At 49.5% G+C, this 17019-nt stretch overlaps 1 protein-coding gene across 1 annotated transcript in view; it reads left to right on the forward strand.

Moving 5' to 3' along the window:
• LOC308369642 (transient receptor potential cation channel subfamily M member 1-like) overlaps positions 1-17019 on the forward strand; it is a gene marked incomplete at both ends in the record, with an annotated part of 120576 nt that overhangs the window by 58902 nt on the left and 44655 nt on the right. The window contains 4 exons of the mRNA XM_080844143.1: positions 5328-5468; positions 11098-11127; positions 11237-11523; positions 12997-13225. Coding sequence (XP_080700269.1) covers positions 5328-5468; positions 11098-11127; positions 11237-11523; positions 12997-13225 — 687 coding nt within the window. The remainder of the gene's footprint in view (positions 1-5327; positions 5469-11097; positions 11128-11236; positions 11524-12996; positions 13226-17019) is intronic.

The following is a 17019-nucleotide window of genomic DNA, read 5'->3' on the forward strand; positions in this document are numbered from 1 at the left end:
GCGCATGGTGAACGGCTATATCACTACAGTTAACTATATTTCTTCAGTGATGCTTAGCCCACCTGACATGCCATTGGTTACCACGCCAGATATCATGGTTCGCACCCCGCCTCCGGCGCCCTGGCACTAAATTGAATCCTCAATTGAATTGAGTCAGATTCATTAAAATAAGTTCTCCCTGCAATATTTGAGGGAAAGCCCAGTATTATACTGTTATTCAGTTCTGTGTGTGGCCATCCACCCTCTCCTGGTGAAGGCAGTGTGCTCGCTTCCCGCTCCCAGCACAGGTGTGGTCTGTATCAACCAGCTGATCAATTCAATTATATAGTGCTTCTCTAAATACTCGAAGACACTTTACAGAGTAGTCTGGCCTAGGCCATACATGCAGACAGTCATACCATGTTATGCATGTATTGGTGGCTGTTGGCCTGCAAATATTTTGTCGGTAAAGGCAGCGGTTCCTGCCTCCCTCTCCCGGCATCTATTCTGCATCTATATCTATTCTAGATCTATTCTGCTTAACCCATTGAGTGTAGCCATTCCCCTCTCCTGGTGAGGGCAGTGCTCTCGCTACCCGCTCACAGCACAGGTGTGGTTTGTAATTGTTGGCCTGAGAATATTGGTCGGTGAAGGCAGCGGTTCCTGCCCCCTCTCCCGGCATCTAGTCTACACTGTGTAGCTCATTGTGCGTGGATATCCACCCGCTCCTGGTGAGGGTAGCGCTCTCGCTACCTGCTCCCAGCACAGGTGTGGTTTGCAGTTTGGCCTGCAAGTATTTGTCGGTGACGGCAGCGGTTCCTGCCTCACTCTCCCGGCATCTGCTCTGCACCGTGTAATTCGTTGTGTGTGGCCATCCACCCGCTCCTGGTGAAGGTAGTGCTCTCGCTAACCGCTCCCAGCACAGGTGTGGTTTGTAGTTTGGCCTGCAAATATTTTGTCGGTGAAGGCAGCAATTCCTGCCTCCCTCTCCCGGCATCTATTCTGCATCTATATCTATCCTATATTTATGCTGATTAACCCATCGAGTGTGGCCATTCCCCTCTCCTGGTGAGGGCAGTGCTCTCGCTCCCCACTCCCAGCACAGGTGTGGGTTGTAACTGATGGCCTGTGAATATTGTCGGTGGAGGCACCGGTTCCTGCCTACCTTTCCCTGCGCCTAGTCTATTCTGATTGTCCCCATTATGTTGGGACCATTATCCTCTACTGAGGCTAACTACTACCGTTCTCTCTCAGTGGTGCGTGGGTTGCAGACATGGTGAGCAACCACTCTCGTGCGGTCTGCATGGCCCTCTGCAGGTGGAGGGTGGCCATGAGCGATGCCCCTCTTGTCTCTGTGTCGAGCACCTGAGGGCAGGGTTTTCAGACAACCCCTGCATGAATTGCAGCTACATACCACAGGCAGTGAGGGCGGCTAGATTGGCTGGGGCAGAGCAGCTGTGGGGTCTGTCACCTGAACAGCTGACAAGAGGTTGCTAGTTCGATTCCTGTCGAAGCGCCCTTGAACAGACACTGGACCCCTGATTGCTCCTGATGTGCAGTGTGCCATCAGTGTAAATGTAGAAATGTGTATACATTGTATGTCGCTTTGGATAAAAGCGCCTGCTAAATGACAATGTAAATATAAATGACCCCGGCCCAGCGATGCAACCAAGCTCTGCCGATCCGACTTAGGCCGTGAAGGTCTGCGGCTGCCCCACGGCGCAGCTCGCAGTCACAGTTCCACCCAAGGGGTCACTACGGGGCCCAACGCCCACAGCCTGTTCAGCGGCAAGCGCGGGCCTTCAGAGTCCAGAGCGACAGCCCTCAGGCCAACCTCACGCTTCGTGCGCGGCCCATCGTCCCCCCAGAGCCCCTAGGGGCAGGGGGGCCAGGCGCTGAGGCCCAGTGGCCGGCCGTCTGCGTTCCCAGCTGCAGCTCAGCTACTGGGCTGCTTCTATCAGGGACCCGGGGTGGTTTCCACCTAGCCCACTGATGCCGACTTCAGTTCCGACGCCGACCCCCAGCCTATGGCCGGGTCAAAATGACCATCATGAAGACCCGGCGAAAGCCCGGGCCCTTACCCAGGAGCGGTCCACCCTCCTGGACAGGGGTGCCATTGAGCCGGTAGACCCCCTGACACAACCCGGGGGGTTCTACTCAGCCTACTTTCTAGTATCAAAGAAAGATGGCGGACTCCATCCCATCCTCGACCTGAGGGGCCTCAACAGGCTCCCGAGGGTCTTGAGGTTCCGCATGCTGAGCATGGCAAGGGGATCTGCGTACAATAACCAGGGGGTAGTGGTTTACGTCAGTAGACCTCAAGGATGCCTACTTTCATGTACCCATAGCGCCACACCACAGACGGGTTCTGCAGTTGCGTTTCAGGGACATCACCTCAGTTCAGGGTGCTCCCAGTTGGCCTCTCCCTTTCCCACGTGCCTTCATCAGGGGTGGGGCGGCAGCCCTCTCACCCCTACAGTCGCAGGGCATGACAATCTTGCCGTACCTTGACGCCTGGCCCCTTGTGCCCCGTCCCGGGCTCAGATGGCCCTGTACACGACGCATCTCCTTCAATTTAACAAAGAGCTGCCTGGTCCAATCGCAGATCACACTCTTCTCAGGGTGACTCTCGATTCAGTGGCCATGAGGGCTTGTCCATCGCCACGGCGATTGTACGACAGCCTACACCTTCTTTCCCAGTTCAGGAAGGCAGGCAGTTGCGTTACGCGGAATTCTGCGCCTTCTGGGGAAGCTGACAGCAGCTGCTACTGTGGTTCCCCTAGGCCTGCTGTCGCTACGCCCCCTCCAGTGGTGGCTTCACAGTTTTCATCTGGACGCCGAGCAGCACTGGCACAGGAGACTCAGGGTGTCACCTTGTTGATGCTCTAGGGCTGCGGGCTGTGCACAGGGCATTGCAGGCTTCTGCCCTTCTTGGAAGGCCGACATGTGCTCGTGCGGTCAGACAAGGTTTCGACCGTCTCCCATATCAATCACCAGGGAGTTGCATTCCGCCAATCCCGTTGATTTTTCCAACTCTACAGGGAGTTCTCCAGCAGGGCCACAGACTGCTGCTGGTAGCCCCTTATGGCCAGGGAGGACGTGGTTCCCACTTCTGTGCAGGCTGCAGCGGGATGCCGCTGCGCCTCCCCGACAGGAAGGATCTCCTGTCTCAGTTACAGGGTCGGATATGGCATCCTGACCCTCATCGGTTGCAGCTGTTGGTCTGGCCCCGCAGGGCCCAACCCACTGCTGACAGATGTTTGGACGTTGTCCGTAATGCCATACTGAATGCCCGGGCACCCTCTACCCGGAAGCAGTATGAGAACAGGTGGCAGCTGTTTGCCGCATGGCGAGGGCCCCGTGCATTGCGTGGTCCCTAGCGCCTTAGAGTTCCTCCAGTCACTCCTGGATGGGGGCCGGTCCCCGGTTACCTTTGGGGTGTATGTGGCAGCTATCCTCCCGACATGCTCTGGTGGATAATGACACGGTGGGGAGCCACAGGTTGGTGTCCCCTTTTTTCTGAGGGGCGCACTAGGGCTGCGCCCCCCACAAGCACGGCGCACCCCAGCATGGGATCTGCACCTTGTGCTTGATGCCTTGTGTTGTCTCCTTGAACCCCTGGCTCAGGCAGAGCTAAAGTGGGTCTCTAACAAGACGGCTTTCTCGTCGCTGTCGCATTGGCGAAGCATGTTAAAAAGCTCCATGCACTGTCCATGAGCGGCCCCTGTTGAGGTGGAGTCTGGATGGCCCAGGGATTACCCTGTGGCCGAATTCAGTTTCTTCTGAAGGTTTACACAGTCAACCTCAATCGACCTATCCACCTGCCGCAACTTATTCCCCCTGAGGGGGAAGACAGGTTGAAATTACTGTGCCCTGTGCGGGCCCTGAGGGCATATGTGGCTGTGACCGCAGGTATTCGGCGGTCGAATCAGCTTTCCTCTGCTATGGTGACCCTAGGAGGGGCTCTGCTTTTTCCAAGCAGCGACTGTCCCACTGGGTGGTGGAGGCCATCACCCAGGCGTATAAAGGAGGTGGGCACCCCCTGCCATCCGGGGTGAGGTGCCACTCCACCAGTGCTGTCTCGACATCCTGGGCAGCCTCGCGGGGCATTCCCCTGGAAGATGTCTGTGAGGCAGCGTCACGTACATCACCTAGTACCTTCTCAAGGTTCTACCGGGTGTATGTCGCCACTCCCTAGCCGTTGGCTGTGATCCTGTCACCTAGATAAAAAGGGAAGTGGGCACCCCCTGCTATCCGGGGTGAGGTGCCACTCCACCAGGGCTGTCTCGACATCCTGGGCAGCCTCGAGGGTCATTCCCCATGGAAGATGTCTGCGAGGCAGCGTCATGGACATCACCTAGTACCTTCTCTAGGTTCTACCGGGTGTATGTTGCCACTCCCCAGCCGTTGGCTGTGGTCCTGTTGCCTGACTCTGCTGCTTCCCTCAGTGAGGTAAGTGTTGGAGTTCTTCGTGATTTTGTTGGTATACGTCATCCAGTGCTTGAAGCACTGTCTAGCGGTCAGTAAGGATGAAACAGAACGAAAGTTACGTATGTAACTACGGTTCTATGAATCACTGGATGACCGCTAGACCGTTCTGTCACTCAGAATCCTTGTGCTCTCGCGAGAAGATTGTGTACGAACAGTTTCCCTGATGCCACCGGAAGATATAAACTATCCGGGGGTCATCGGGGTCACGACGTGACAATTTTGGTATTAGTCCTCGAACCTGCGCATGCGCGAGATGGATCATCCAGTGCTTGAAGCACCGTCTAGCGGTCACCCAGTGATTCATAGAACCGTAGTTACATACGTAACTTTCATTTTCCAATTACTTCTTTGTAACAGCAGTTTGCCCTGTAAGTTCCGAAAACATGCTATTAGTGGCGGAAAGAAGTAGTTCTACAAGTTTTAGCGTGAGTGAGATTTAGCAATGAAAACGTTGAAATTAAACCCTCAAATTCACATAACACAAGTGTGGCAACCGTGGTATAAGCGTACTGTTCATTATCCCCTACATATATTCCTACCCTGTTTAATTTGTTTTCATTTAATACATTTGTTTAATTTGTTTTCATCACAGCAAAACAATGAATATCCTTATTTCTCCGTCATTTTGACAGTGTAGAGATGACCACACACAACTTTATCTTATTATTTCTTTTACATTCTTTCTTTACAAAAAGAAAAACTAATTTGGAATTTCAAAAACAGATATCATCTTCTAAAGTTGTAGGTTTAGGAGAATATTGTAAGAAAACAGTGTACATATAAACTATCCGGCAAATAGTTCTGTTTTATTTACTGACAGATTAATCGATCAAATCATTCTTTGTTGATGTTGACAGGGCAACCTTCCTCCAGATTATCAGATAACTCTCATTGACATTGGATTGGTCCTGGAGTTCCTGATGGGAGGAGCCTATCGTTGTCACTACACCCGGAAGAGTTTCCGGACCCTCTACAACAACCTCTATGGCCTGAAACGAGTGAGCTGTACTTTACTTTTTCAACAGCTTCAAATTCAATTACAATATGCATAAACACTAAACCATATTATAAGAGTGGTAAGTAGGCAAAATCACAATGTTTATTCTACATTTTTTTCTGTGACACTATTTGTAGGAAAACTGTAGAGCTGAGTATGTTTCAAAGAAAGCATATTTTTTTGACTCACCTCCTCGAATTCTACAGTCAAGGTTCCCTATCGCAGTTGGGACTGCGATGTGATTGACGGGAGATGACCTGTTCATTGACCAATCAAAGCACTTTCTTTTCACGCCGGTAGGCCGAATTGTGGCAAATCACCACCCTGAGCCCGCCCCCTCAGGTCCCTATATATTGAAGGTGACTATGCCGTCCATCCTCTTTCGACCCTTCGCCTTTGAGGTTACGGACTATCGAACAAGAACTCTACTCGCTTTGCGTATCCTTTTGTCTTTGTGTGCTTATTACTCTTTCGAGTTGGTGAGTTTGGATTATTTTCTTACTAGCTCCGAGTGCTACAAGGATATTCTACGCTTAAGCAAGTTGCTGTCTAGCTGGTGACCACGCTCGTCTTCGACTTGCTAGTTCACTACTGCTTACAACGTGCTACGTTGGTTAGCTCTTGCTAATTGTGTCTCTTTTCAGATCAAGATGTCCAGAGTCTATCCAGACTGTGGCCATTCCCCGGAGAAGGGTGACCGGCATCGCCGCTGTACGCTCTGCCTCGGCAGAGGGCACGCTGAGGCGGCGTTGTCCGGGGATATCCCTTCTGCTTGTGCGCTCTGTGCCGCAATGACGACGGCACGAGTCACAAAGCGCCTCTCTCTATGGGAGAGAGAGGGCCTGTGCTGTCCGGGGTGGTGTCCCCGGACGGACGAGGCTCCCCTCGCCCTGGAAGCAGCAGTGGGCCTGGCGGTTTCCTTCGGGTAGCCGCTAGGTCCTCCTGCTCTTCCCCAGCGCGCTCGGTGGCCCCAGTCGCAGTGACTGCGGAGGCCGCCGAGCCGCTATCTGAGCTCCGGAGGAGAGAGTCTGTTGGAGGATTCGTTCGAGGACTCTGACGAGGACACAGACGTGGTGATGGGTGACTCGCCGAGGGCTACGAAGCCTAAGGCACTCTCCCGGATTCTGGGTCACCAGCTACACGAGGTAGCGGTGAGGGCGGCGAGCCGGCTTGGTCTCCCCCTCCCCCCTCCGCCCAGCGTGCATTCTGCATTGTTGGACGGAGAGTACTACGGTGACCCACCCCAGCCAACTTCCTCAAACATCCCCTTCTTCGAAGAGGTTAACGAGGAGTTGGAGACCTCATGGGCTGCGCCGTATTCAGGGCCCGCTCCGGTTCCGGGGTTTGCGGAGTACCTCCGTGTAGACCGGGCAAAAGAGAAGGGCTACCTCTCCTTTCTGCCGGTGGAGGACACCGTAGCGGGGTATCTCTCCCCTGCTTCCCCCACGATTCGCCTCGGCCAGAAACCCGTGCTACCCACCAAGAGCTCTCGTCACATGGCGGTTCTGGCCGAGAAGGCTTACCTGGCTGTGGGGCAGTCCGCGTGTTCTACGAACACAGCGGCGCTGCTCCAACGCTACCAAGCCAAGCTCCTCACGGAGCTCGCAGCTCGTCTGGGGGACGACGAGACAGTGGAGGAGCTACGGAGAGCAACGGATTTGTCTCTCCGACTCACCAGATGCTCATCGCAGGGGCTGGGGCGAGTCATGGGGGCTTCTGTGGCGACGCAGAGGTACCTGTGGCTCTCCCTGGTCAAGCTTTCGGACAGGGAGAAAGCACCACTCCTTGACGCTCCAGTCAGCGTCAAGGGCGTGTTCGGTGATGCGGTGGGGGCGATGAACGTCAAGTTCGAGGCTGAGCAGAAGAGCTGTGAGGCTTTTCAGTCGTGGATGCCTCGGTCGAGCAGCTCCGAGCCAATGTCCTTTTCGGGGCAGACCACACCGGCACAGGGGGTGAAAAGGAGTGGGTTCTGATCCCCAGCTCCTCCAGCTAAGGTGGCCGCGCGCCGCGGCTGGAACAAGAACACGTTCCGGCCACCGCCCCAGCCTGCTAAGCCACAGCAGCAACAGCAGCAACAGCCAGCGGCACAGACAAGCTCCGGGGCCACGCACAAACCCACACGACGTGGTACGAGAGGGCGAGGCAGACCGCAGGTGCCCTGATGTTAGTCGCCCCCTGAAACGAAAGGGTGGGGAGGTGGTGTGCCCGCCACCACCTGGGAAAGTTGCCAGATGCGCTCATGTTAACCCCATGTCCAGCACGACGAAAATGTTCCCACAAGCACTACATTCCCATGTTCTCGACACTGTCCCGTTAGGCGCAGACACAAGACAAGGCTTAGTAGCCGACAAATTCAATATGAACCCCAGGCTGGCAGACTTCGTTTTGAGCAAGAGGTTACACTCTACAGTTCGCCAGGCCTCCGCCCAGGTTTACGAGTGTAATTCAATCACGGGTGCCACGAGATTGCCCACATTTCCTTCAACAGGAAATAGATGCTTTACTCGTGAAAAGGGCTATAAGCGTAGTGTCGCCAGAGAATGCAAGCTCAGGCCATTACAGCAAGTATTTCCTCGTCCCCAAGAAGGACGTGAATTATCGCCCTATATTAGATCTACGTAAACTGAACAAGTCTCTCATGCCGCTGAAGTTCAAAATGTTAACTCCACGCCGGCTTATTCAGTTCATAAAGCCGAGCGATTGGCTGATCACGTTAGATCTCAAGGATGCGTACTTCCATGTTCCGATTCATCCCAGACACCGCAAGTATCTGAGATTCGCATTCGGCAGAGTAGCATACCAGTTCCACGCACTTCCATTCGGTCTCTCCCTAGCTCCGAGAGTATTCACAAAGTGCGTGGAGGCTGCCATCGCTCCATTGAGAAAAATAGGCACTCGCTTATTCAACTACCTGAACGATTGGCTCCTGGCTTCTCGCTCAGAAGCAGAGGCGGTGCAGGAGTGCCATCTTGTGGTGGCACAACTGTACCGCCTCGGATTTGTTCGGAACAAAGAAAAAAAGCTCGCTGCGTCCTCAGCAGGCAGTGCCCTTCCTAGGCATGACAGTAAACTCCGTTTCAATGACGTTGTGTCTGTCGCCAGCACGAATAGATTCTATCAGGGAATGCGTGCAGATGTTCAGACTAGGACAGAAGGTCTCATCCCTTTGCTGTCAGAAGCTCTTGGGATTGATGGCAGCCGCAACAGTGGCACGCCCCCTCGGGATGCTTCAGGCGTGTCCATTCCAGGCGTGGTATCTGTCATTGAAACTCGACTCCGCCAGAGACAAGTTTCGCTTGATCCACGGTGGATCGCAGATGCTGGCAGGCCTTGGCCGTATGGCGATCCCCGCGTTTCCTCTCGGCAGCGGCTCCGCTGAGTGCAGTAGTGAGCCGCGTTATCGTCACCACAGACGCCTCCACTACAGGCTGGGGTGCGATATGCGAAGGATATTCTGTGAACGGGCTCTGGTCATCAACGCAAGCCACATCACATATCAATGTGTCGGAAACTGCGAACGATTTTCCTGGCGCTTCGACATTTCATTCACATTCTAAGCGGGCGTCACGTCATAAAAAAGGTATAAGGAGAATAAAGCAGGTGCCAAGCCCCTCTAGGTTCACCACAAACCACAGGTTTGACATGTATTGGCCAGGGAGCTGTCTGTTGGACATAAGGAGTCATTCCTCTACAGAGTCAGAGATGCCTTAGGTTCAACACAAACCACAGGAGAAGTGGTTGACATATAATGGACAGGGAGCTGTCTATTGGACATGAGGAGCCATTTCTTTACAGTCACAGATGCCTACCCAGTTTGCCAATCTGACAATTAAAAAGCCATGCATGCATGTAGTTCTGTAGAACATGAGGGTCAAGGCGGGATTTTTTTCACAAAGGTTCCATACTGGCAGACTTCTGTTTAATTGGGATTTAACCAGACGAGAGCAAGCTGTACTTACAGCACAGAGGGACCACTTGTACGGTATGACAAGTTGTACCCATATCCTCAATCATTGCTTTTAAAGGGCAGGTAGAGGTTTTTTATGTGAAAATATGTTTGAAACAGATTCTAATGTGACTGGCTTGAATTGACTGAACTTCTGAGGCGTTGGGATATCCACAGTGGCATTAAGCGGGTTAATCCTTGATCTGATTATATTGACCTTGACTTAAATCACAATTCTAGGTGGAACGATAAGGATTTAAGAGCCTGTCAATAGTATATTAAATAAATATTAAATTCTTTTGAATAGCAGATTAGATTAGGAAAATAGTGTTCTTGTAGCTTTTGCTCTTTTATTTCATGTGGATATTAACTGTTTAAGTCGAACCAGGTCCTTACAAGCTAGGTAAAGATCCATTTCCATATTATCTTTATGGGTAGGAGGCACGCCCAGCTGATCCACAAAGGTGCCAAGTTGTACAATAATGAACCACCAGATATACAGTATGAATTGATAAGTTATCATGATGTGATGTATCTGTTGATACACTATGTAGATTGGATCATCAGAATGGTTATCATGTCGGCATGATATTCAAACGAGTCATAGCTGTGTGCAGGTAGCAGTCATTAGAGACTAGAAAAAGTCTGTTCCACCTCCTCTTCCAGTCATTAGTGTCAGGATCCTGCTCTGTCTGTTTTGTGTCTATTTTGTCATGTGCTTCTTCTGTGTGTTTGTTATGCCATGTGTTTCCCCGTGTTTTGTTTATTAATTCCATGTGCTCCTTTGTTGACATTCTGAACTCCGCCCCCACCTGCCTTCCACCAAGTCCTGTTTTTTCCATCACCTACCACACCTGCCTCATTAATCACCCTGATTGGATTCTCCTGTGTCTTGTTAATTCCCCTTGTTTAGTTCACCTGTGGCTGGTTGTCTACGTAGTTCCCCTCTGTTATTTAAACTCAGTCTGTCCTGTGTCCTCTGTCGGTTTGTAAGTTAATGTCAGTTAATGTCAAGTCCTGTAAGTTTCATGTCCAGTTTTAGTAGCATGATGAGAAATTCTGTTAAAGTATATTCCTTCTCTGCCTGGCTGCCTTGTTTTTGTGTTTTTTTCTCTGTCTGTTATGGATTTTGTTTTTAGTTTTTGCCTTTTTTGAACTCCTGTGAGTTTTTTCTACTTTTTACTTTTGAGAATAAATCCTGACCAACTTCGTATCTGGTCTAGGAATTTGGGTCCTTTCCTGCCTAACCCTAACAATTAGAGGCTAGAAAAAGACTCTTCCACATCCTCTTCCAGTCATCAGAGACTAGAAAAAGTCTCTTCCACATCCTCTTCCAGCTAAAGGAGAGGTGTGAGAAAACACCTCAACACATAATTATTGCCAAGCACTGCAGTAGTGTTTACCGAAACGGATTCAAGTTTCTAAAAGGATAATTGTGTGGCCAAAGCCAAAGAAAGATTCAATTTATTGACTGCTGAACCATACCGAGAAAATGCTTGGTGAGAAGGAAGATAATTTATCCGAGGGATTAAAAATAATAATAATTAATTTAACCTATTCAACATTTTTATTAGGCTTTGTGATCATTTGGATTTAAACAACAAAATGATTCATTGCAATCTAAATTATTCTGTAAAATCTTCATGTATGAAATATTTTTTTATAGTTTTTTTTCTGCCTACAGCCAAAAGCACTGAAGCTTCTGGGGATGGGGGTAAGAAACTAACATACATTCAATCATTTATGTGGTCATATAACATCATGCACCTCAACATACTGTGTTATTGTATTTGAATGAATGATTTGTGTATGAACTGCTGCAGGACGACGACCCACGACCAAAAGGCAAAAAGAAAGGGAAGAAGAGGGAGGAGGAGGTGGAATTTGATGAAGACGACCCAGAGGTCTGCCGTTTTCAGTACCCCTTCCATGAGCTCCTGGTGTGGGCGGTGCTGATGAAGCGCCAGAAGATGGCCCTGTTCCTCTGGCAGCGTGGTGAGGAGGCCATGGCCAAGGCTCTGGTGGCCTGTAAGCTGTACAAGGCCATGGCTGAGTCTTCTCAGAGTGAAGTGGTGGATGACATCTCGCAGGACCTGGAAAACAACTCCAAGTGTGTTTGTGCATGTACATGTTTAAAAGTACACAGAATTAGGAATGCATGAATGCTATTCTCATAATACTTCAATTACTCTCTATATACATATCGAACAGTGCCCTTTTTCCGCCCCTTTATGTTTACGTCCAACTTAATATTAATTTCCCTGCCAACCAAGATAACAACTTAAGCTCCTGCCCCAAAGGGGTATTTAAATTATAAAATCCAAACAAGAAAAAAGCCGTAATCTAAACACCCACCTCTACTGTAATATGTAAGGTTGATTGATTAAAGATTGAAAACGATATTTTTGGTCTGTCATTTTGTAAATTGTAGGGGCGGAACTATGGAACACTACGATACTATCCTTATATTCATATATACTGTATATACATATGTTAACCTCTATTTATTTATATATATATATATATATATATATATATATATATATACTAGTGCTGTCAGTTTAACGCGTTATTAACGGCGTTAACGCGAACCCATTTTAACGCCGTAAATTTTTTTATCGCGCGATTAACGATTAACGTTAGATTAACGTTCTTTTTGCCCTCCCAAACTATGTAGTAGGCTAACGTCACGTTTGAGTGAATGATGAGCGCGATACGGCGAAATGGATGATAAAAAGCTTCTGAATAGAAAGTTTACCTTTAAAAGTTGTGTTGTGCAAAAGAAGCAAGCTTCACTGTTGTCTGAAAATGTCAACAGGCAGCCAGCTGGCAGCAAAAAATATTAAGCCATGGTTTAACTGCACTATAGGCTGAGTCCTTTTTTATCTTAAATGTTCACTTTATAATTTTATTTTGTACCGCCCTGTTTTGCAATGTTGTTTTTCAATACAATAAAACATTGCTTAAAGCAAGCCAATCCACTTTTCCATGTTGATAAGAGCATTAAAATAAAATAAAAATTATGTAAAAAAAATAATTGAAGGGGCATTTAGAATATATAAAAATTTGCGATTGCGATTAATTTTGATTAATTAAATCGCGATTCATTTTGAGTTAACTATGACAAAAATGCGATTAATCGCGATTACATATTTTATTCGTTTGACAGCACTAATATATACATAAATAGAGGTAAACATATGGACATCTCAAAGATTTATGTCAGACCCTTTCCTTTTAGGCTACTTTGAGTGTTAATGTTCTTGTATCGGATCTTGCTTTTGATCCTGTATGTATTTTTAAGAGAAATCAATAAAAAAGTGAAGAAAAAGAATACTTCAGCATTCCTGACCGCTTCTGTCATTTGCTCTTTGCCAAACCCCTCTCTTGCCCTTCATCTCTTTTTGACAAACCTCTCTCTTTGCCAAACCTCTCTCTCGCCCCTCATCTCTCTTTGCCAAACCTCTCTCTCGCCCCTCATCTCTCTTTGCCAAACCTCTCTCTCGTCCCTCATCTCTCTTTGCCAAACATCTCTTGCCCCTCATCTCTCTTTGCCAAACCTCTCTCGCCCCTCATCTCTTAGGGAATTCGGCCAGCTTGCGTATGACCTGTTGGATCAGTCCTACAAGCAGGATGAGCAGGTGGCTATGAAGCTGTTGACATATGAGCTGAAGAATTGGAGCAACTCTACCTGTCTGAAGCTGGCGGTGGCCGCCAAACACAGAGACTTCATTGCCCACACATGCAGCCAGATGCTGCTCACGGACATGTGGATGGGCTGCTTTCGGATGGGGAAGGTTAATGGCCTGAAGGTGTGGCTAACACAAACACATTTCACGATGTATGTGATGTCAATTGTTACCCCATTCGGTCACCTACAAGAACCATTATGTGATTTCTGGACAGATTGAAATAAATGGAGTTCAAGTACTTTCTATCTAAAACAAGTTAGATTAGGCTATTTAACTTCCAATTTAGTCCACTCACACTAACACCATTATTCTTCTAAATTTCAAACTAAACTAGAATGCGTTTCGTGAACGAACTGCGAGAGTGTGCTTGCTCTGTTGCGGCCATGACCGAGAGAACAAGTGCCTTGGAATTGGGGCAGGTGTCAGCTCTCCAGCTCTCCCTGCTGGATGAGCATGCACAAATGAGTATGCATGAGTGAGTATGCATGAGTGAGTATGCATGAGTGAGTAAACATGAGTGAGTATGCACGAGTGAGTATGCATGAGTGAGTATGCATGAGTGAGTATGCATGAGTGAGTATGCATGAGTGAGTATGCATGAGTGAGTATGCATGAGTGAGTAAACATGAGTGAGTATGCACGAGTGAGTAAACATGAGTGAGTATGCATGAGTGAGTATGCATGAGTGAGTAAACATGAGTGAGTACGCATGAGTGAGTACGCATGAGTGAGTACGCATGAGTGAGTAAACATGAGTGAGTAAACATGAGTGAGTATGCATGAGTGAGTATGCATGAGTGAGTATGCACGAGTGAGTATGCATGAGTGAGTATGCACGAGTGAGTAAACATGAGTGAGTATGCATGAGTGAGTAGAGCCCTGGTATGGAAGGTGTCTCTTAATATTCCTAGTTATATAGTTGAATGGAGAGGGACAGAGAGAGAAGAGGAACCGTGCGCAGGTGTCAGTGAGAGTTGTCAGTGAATCACAGGTGCAAGCCAGTTTAATGAGCCTATTATGATGTCATAATGCCTCAAAGTTCTGCCATGCAAGTCTATGGAGAAAAAAGGTGATGGAAAAAGAGGAATAAAAAAGGAGTGGCAAGGAGTACCGCCACGAAAAGTCATAGCAGCTTGCACCGGATCGGGCCGGACGTTTTGGTGTTTGAACGGCGTCTCTATCTCAATCGGGCGAGGAGTAGTTAGCTGCAAGAAAAACTACTAGAATAAAAAAAATAGTAAAAAACGAAGAACAATAGTGTGCTTCCCTTCGGGCAAGCACACTAATTATTCAAATCAGTACTCAATATATCAGTCAACCATAGCATTATTAAATAGTTAAGTATTTCAAGAATTCATTAAGTATATTCGATATGTAGTACTAACTGCCAGTGTCTATAAGGTAGAGGTAAATGGGTCCGAAGTCAACTCATGGAATTTCTGAGGATGTTTCGATCACATATCAAAAACCACGATAAAACAATGCAAATCAACTTTATATATAAGGTGAATTCTTTGCACACTAACTTTACTGTTCCAATGGCATGTCATTGTTCTATGGGGACTGAATTCATACAGTGGTGTAGCGGGGATACAACCTGTTCGTGATAACATGTACCAGGGCATAAAGGCCGTGCCATTTTGCATTGTGATGTGTTTAGTGTTAGTAATAAAAGCCATAACAAATATTCCTCACTTCTGTGATTTGTTACATTGGTGTCAAAAGTGGGATTATGGCAACCCCTTCATTCACGGGAAAGCACACTGATGAAATTCAGAGGACCTTAATCCCTCTTCAACGGCGAGCTGGCCAAGGGAACTAGCGTTCAGGACCACTCGTTTGGGAGACCGGATGGAGCGAGCATGCAGTGCTTCTTAGGCGAAGACCCACGCCCCCCGCCCCTTGAAGGACCACAAGCTGGAGAACCGGGAGCGTACAGCTGGCAGCTCCATCCGCCACGACCCGCCCTCTTCAAGGACCCAGAGCAGAGACCTACGATGGCAGAGGCACCACGTCGGACCAACACCAATCTGCCCCGCTACATTTGCGAGAACCCGCTGGAGACATACCTGGTCCAAGTGCGGCGGAGGAAACGGGAGTTCAGGTGGCCCTGGCACTGGAGGGGAAGGCCCTACAGGTACTGGTCGACCTGCCCCCCGAAGAACACGGAAGTTGGCCCGCCATCGAAGCCGCCCTACAACACAGATACGGACGGCGAGTGTTCACTGATTACGCTCGAGATCAACTCGCCTCCAGGCAAAGAGGTGACGTGGAAAGCCTGAGAGCGTTTGCGGCAGACTTCCGACTGTATGCACGGCGAGGGCTACCCAACGTTCAACAAAAGCCAACAAGACGAACTGGCGCTACAGGTGTTTGTGCACATTCGCCTGAGCACTCCTTGTTCGCTGGTGTCGGCCCTGGATGAGGCAGAGCGGGTGGAGCACATCTTATGTGCAACGGACACCACACACCGCATAAGCCAAGTGGAGATGAGTGAGGATGAGTAAGAGTTGGAGATGACGCGGCAAGCATCAGCCAACACCCCTCAACGCAGCTGGCGATGGCCGAAGAGGGCAGCGATAAACGAAGGCTGTTACAGGTGCGGAGAGCCTGGACACGTCTCCAGGAACTGCCCGGCTCCGGCGCCCTGTGCACAGTTAAACTAGAGGAGGGTGACACGGCAGGAGGGATGTCACCTTCAACATTGACCACCTGCGGCTGGGGCGACTAAGTCAAACCAGAGGACTGTTTGTGGACTATGTGTTGGATGGAGCCCCGTGTCGTGCACTTATCGATACGGGCTCCACCATTTCACTAGTGCGATCTGGCATACTTCTCGGCACATTGACCGTGAGACCCCCAGGCTGGGAAGCAACGAAACTGCGCATCACCACTGTTACTGGCGAGCGTGCTGACCTGAACGGGAGGAAAGTGGTGCGTGTCAGGATTAACCAGGTGACAACCCACCACCAGTTCTGGTTGGCGAACATTCAGGAGGAGTGTATCCTGGGTCTGGATTTACTGGAGAAATGGGGGGCCATGGTAGATGTTTCCCAGGCACAGCTTCACCTGGGAGCAGACACTGTGTCTCGACGGGCAACGGAGAATTCTTGGTAAGGATTCGCAACATCGGCAACACAAGCCTTGCCTCTAGTTCAGGAGCACAGAGCGAGTACTCCTTCACGGAGGCGTCACCGAAGACGAAGACAGAAACAAACATCGCCTCACGTCCAGCTCTCCCGGACACACAAACCACACCCCCAGCCCCCTCGAACTCCAGCCCACATCACAGCCAGCCGCCACCGAGTCGGGGCACACCAGTCTCGGCCGAGACGAAACGAGCCCTACAGGAGATATGTTTACGAAGCTGTTAAGGGCTGGAAGAACTTCAGTGCGGCCAGGTACAAGACTTACTCGACAGGTATGCCGATATTTTCGCTGCTAGGGATAATGATTGTACCCACACGAGTTTGGTGCGACATAAAAATTGACACCGGAGATTCCCACACGATTCGACTTCGTCCCTGCCGACTGCCGTTCGCCAAGAGAGCGGTAGCAGAACAGACGGTCAAAGAAATGTCCGAGGCGGGGGTGATTGAACCCAGCAACAGCCTGTGGGCGGCACCTGCAGTCGCTTGATTTACGGAGCGGGTAATGGCAAATAGAAGTAGCCCCTGAAGCCCGGTCAAAAACTGCATTTACTGTGGACTGTGTAATGGACCCGCAACTTTTGAACGCTTGATGAAAGAGTCCTGGCGGGCATGCCACGTAGTTGCTGCATAGTGTATCTGGACGATATTTTATGTCATGTAACCAGCTTTTCAGGGGCTCTAGAGAATTTGGGGAAAGTGTTCAATGCTATCCGCGGGGCTGGATAAAAACAGCACCCAAAGAAATGCAACCTGTTGAGGAGA

Source organism: Sprattus sprattus (genome assembly GCF_963457725.1).
Source record: "Sprattus sprattus genome assembly, chromosome: 8".
Taxonomy (NCBI): Eukaryota; Metazoa; Chordata; class Actinopteri; order Clupeiformes; family Clupeidae; genus Sprattus; species Sprattus sprattus.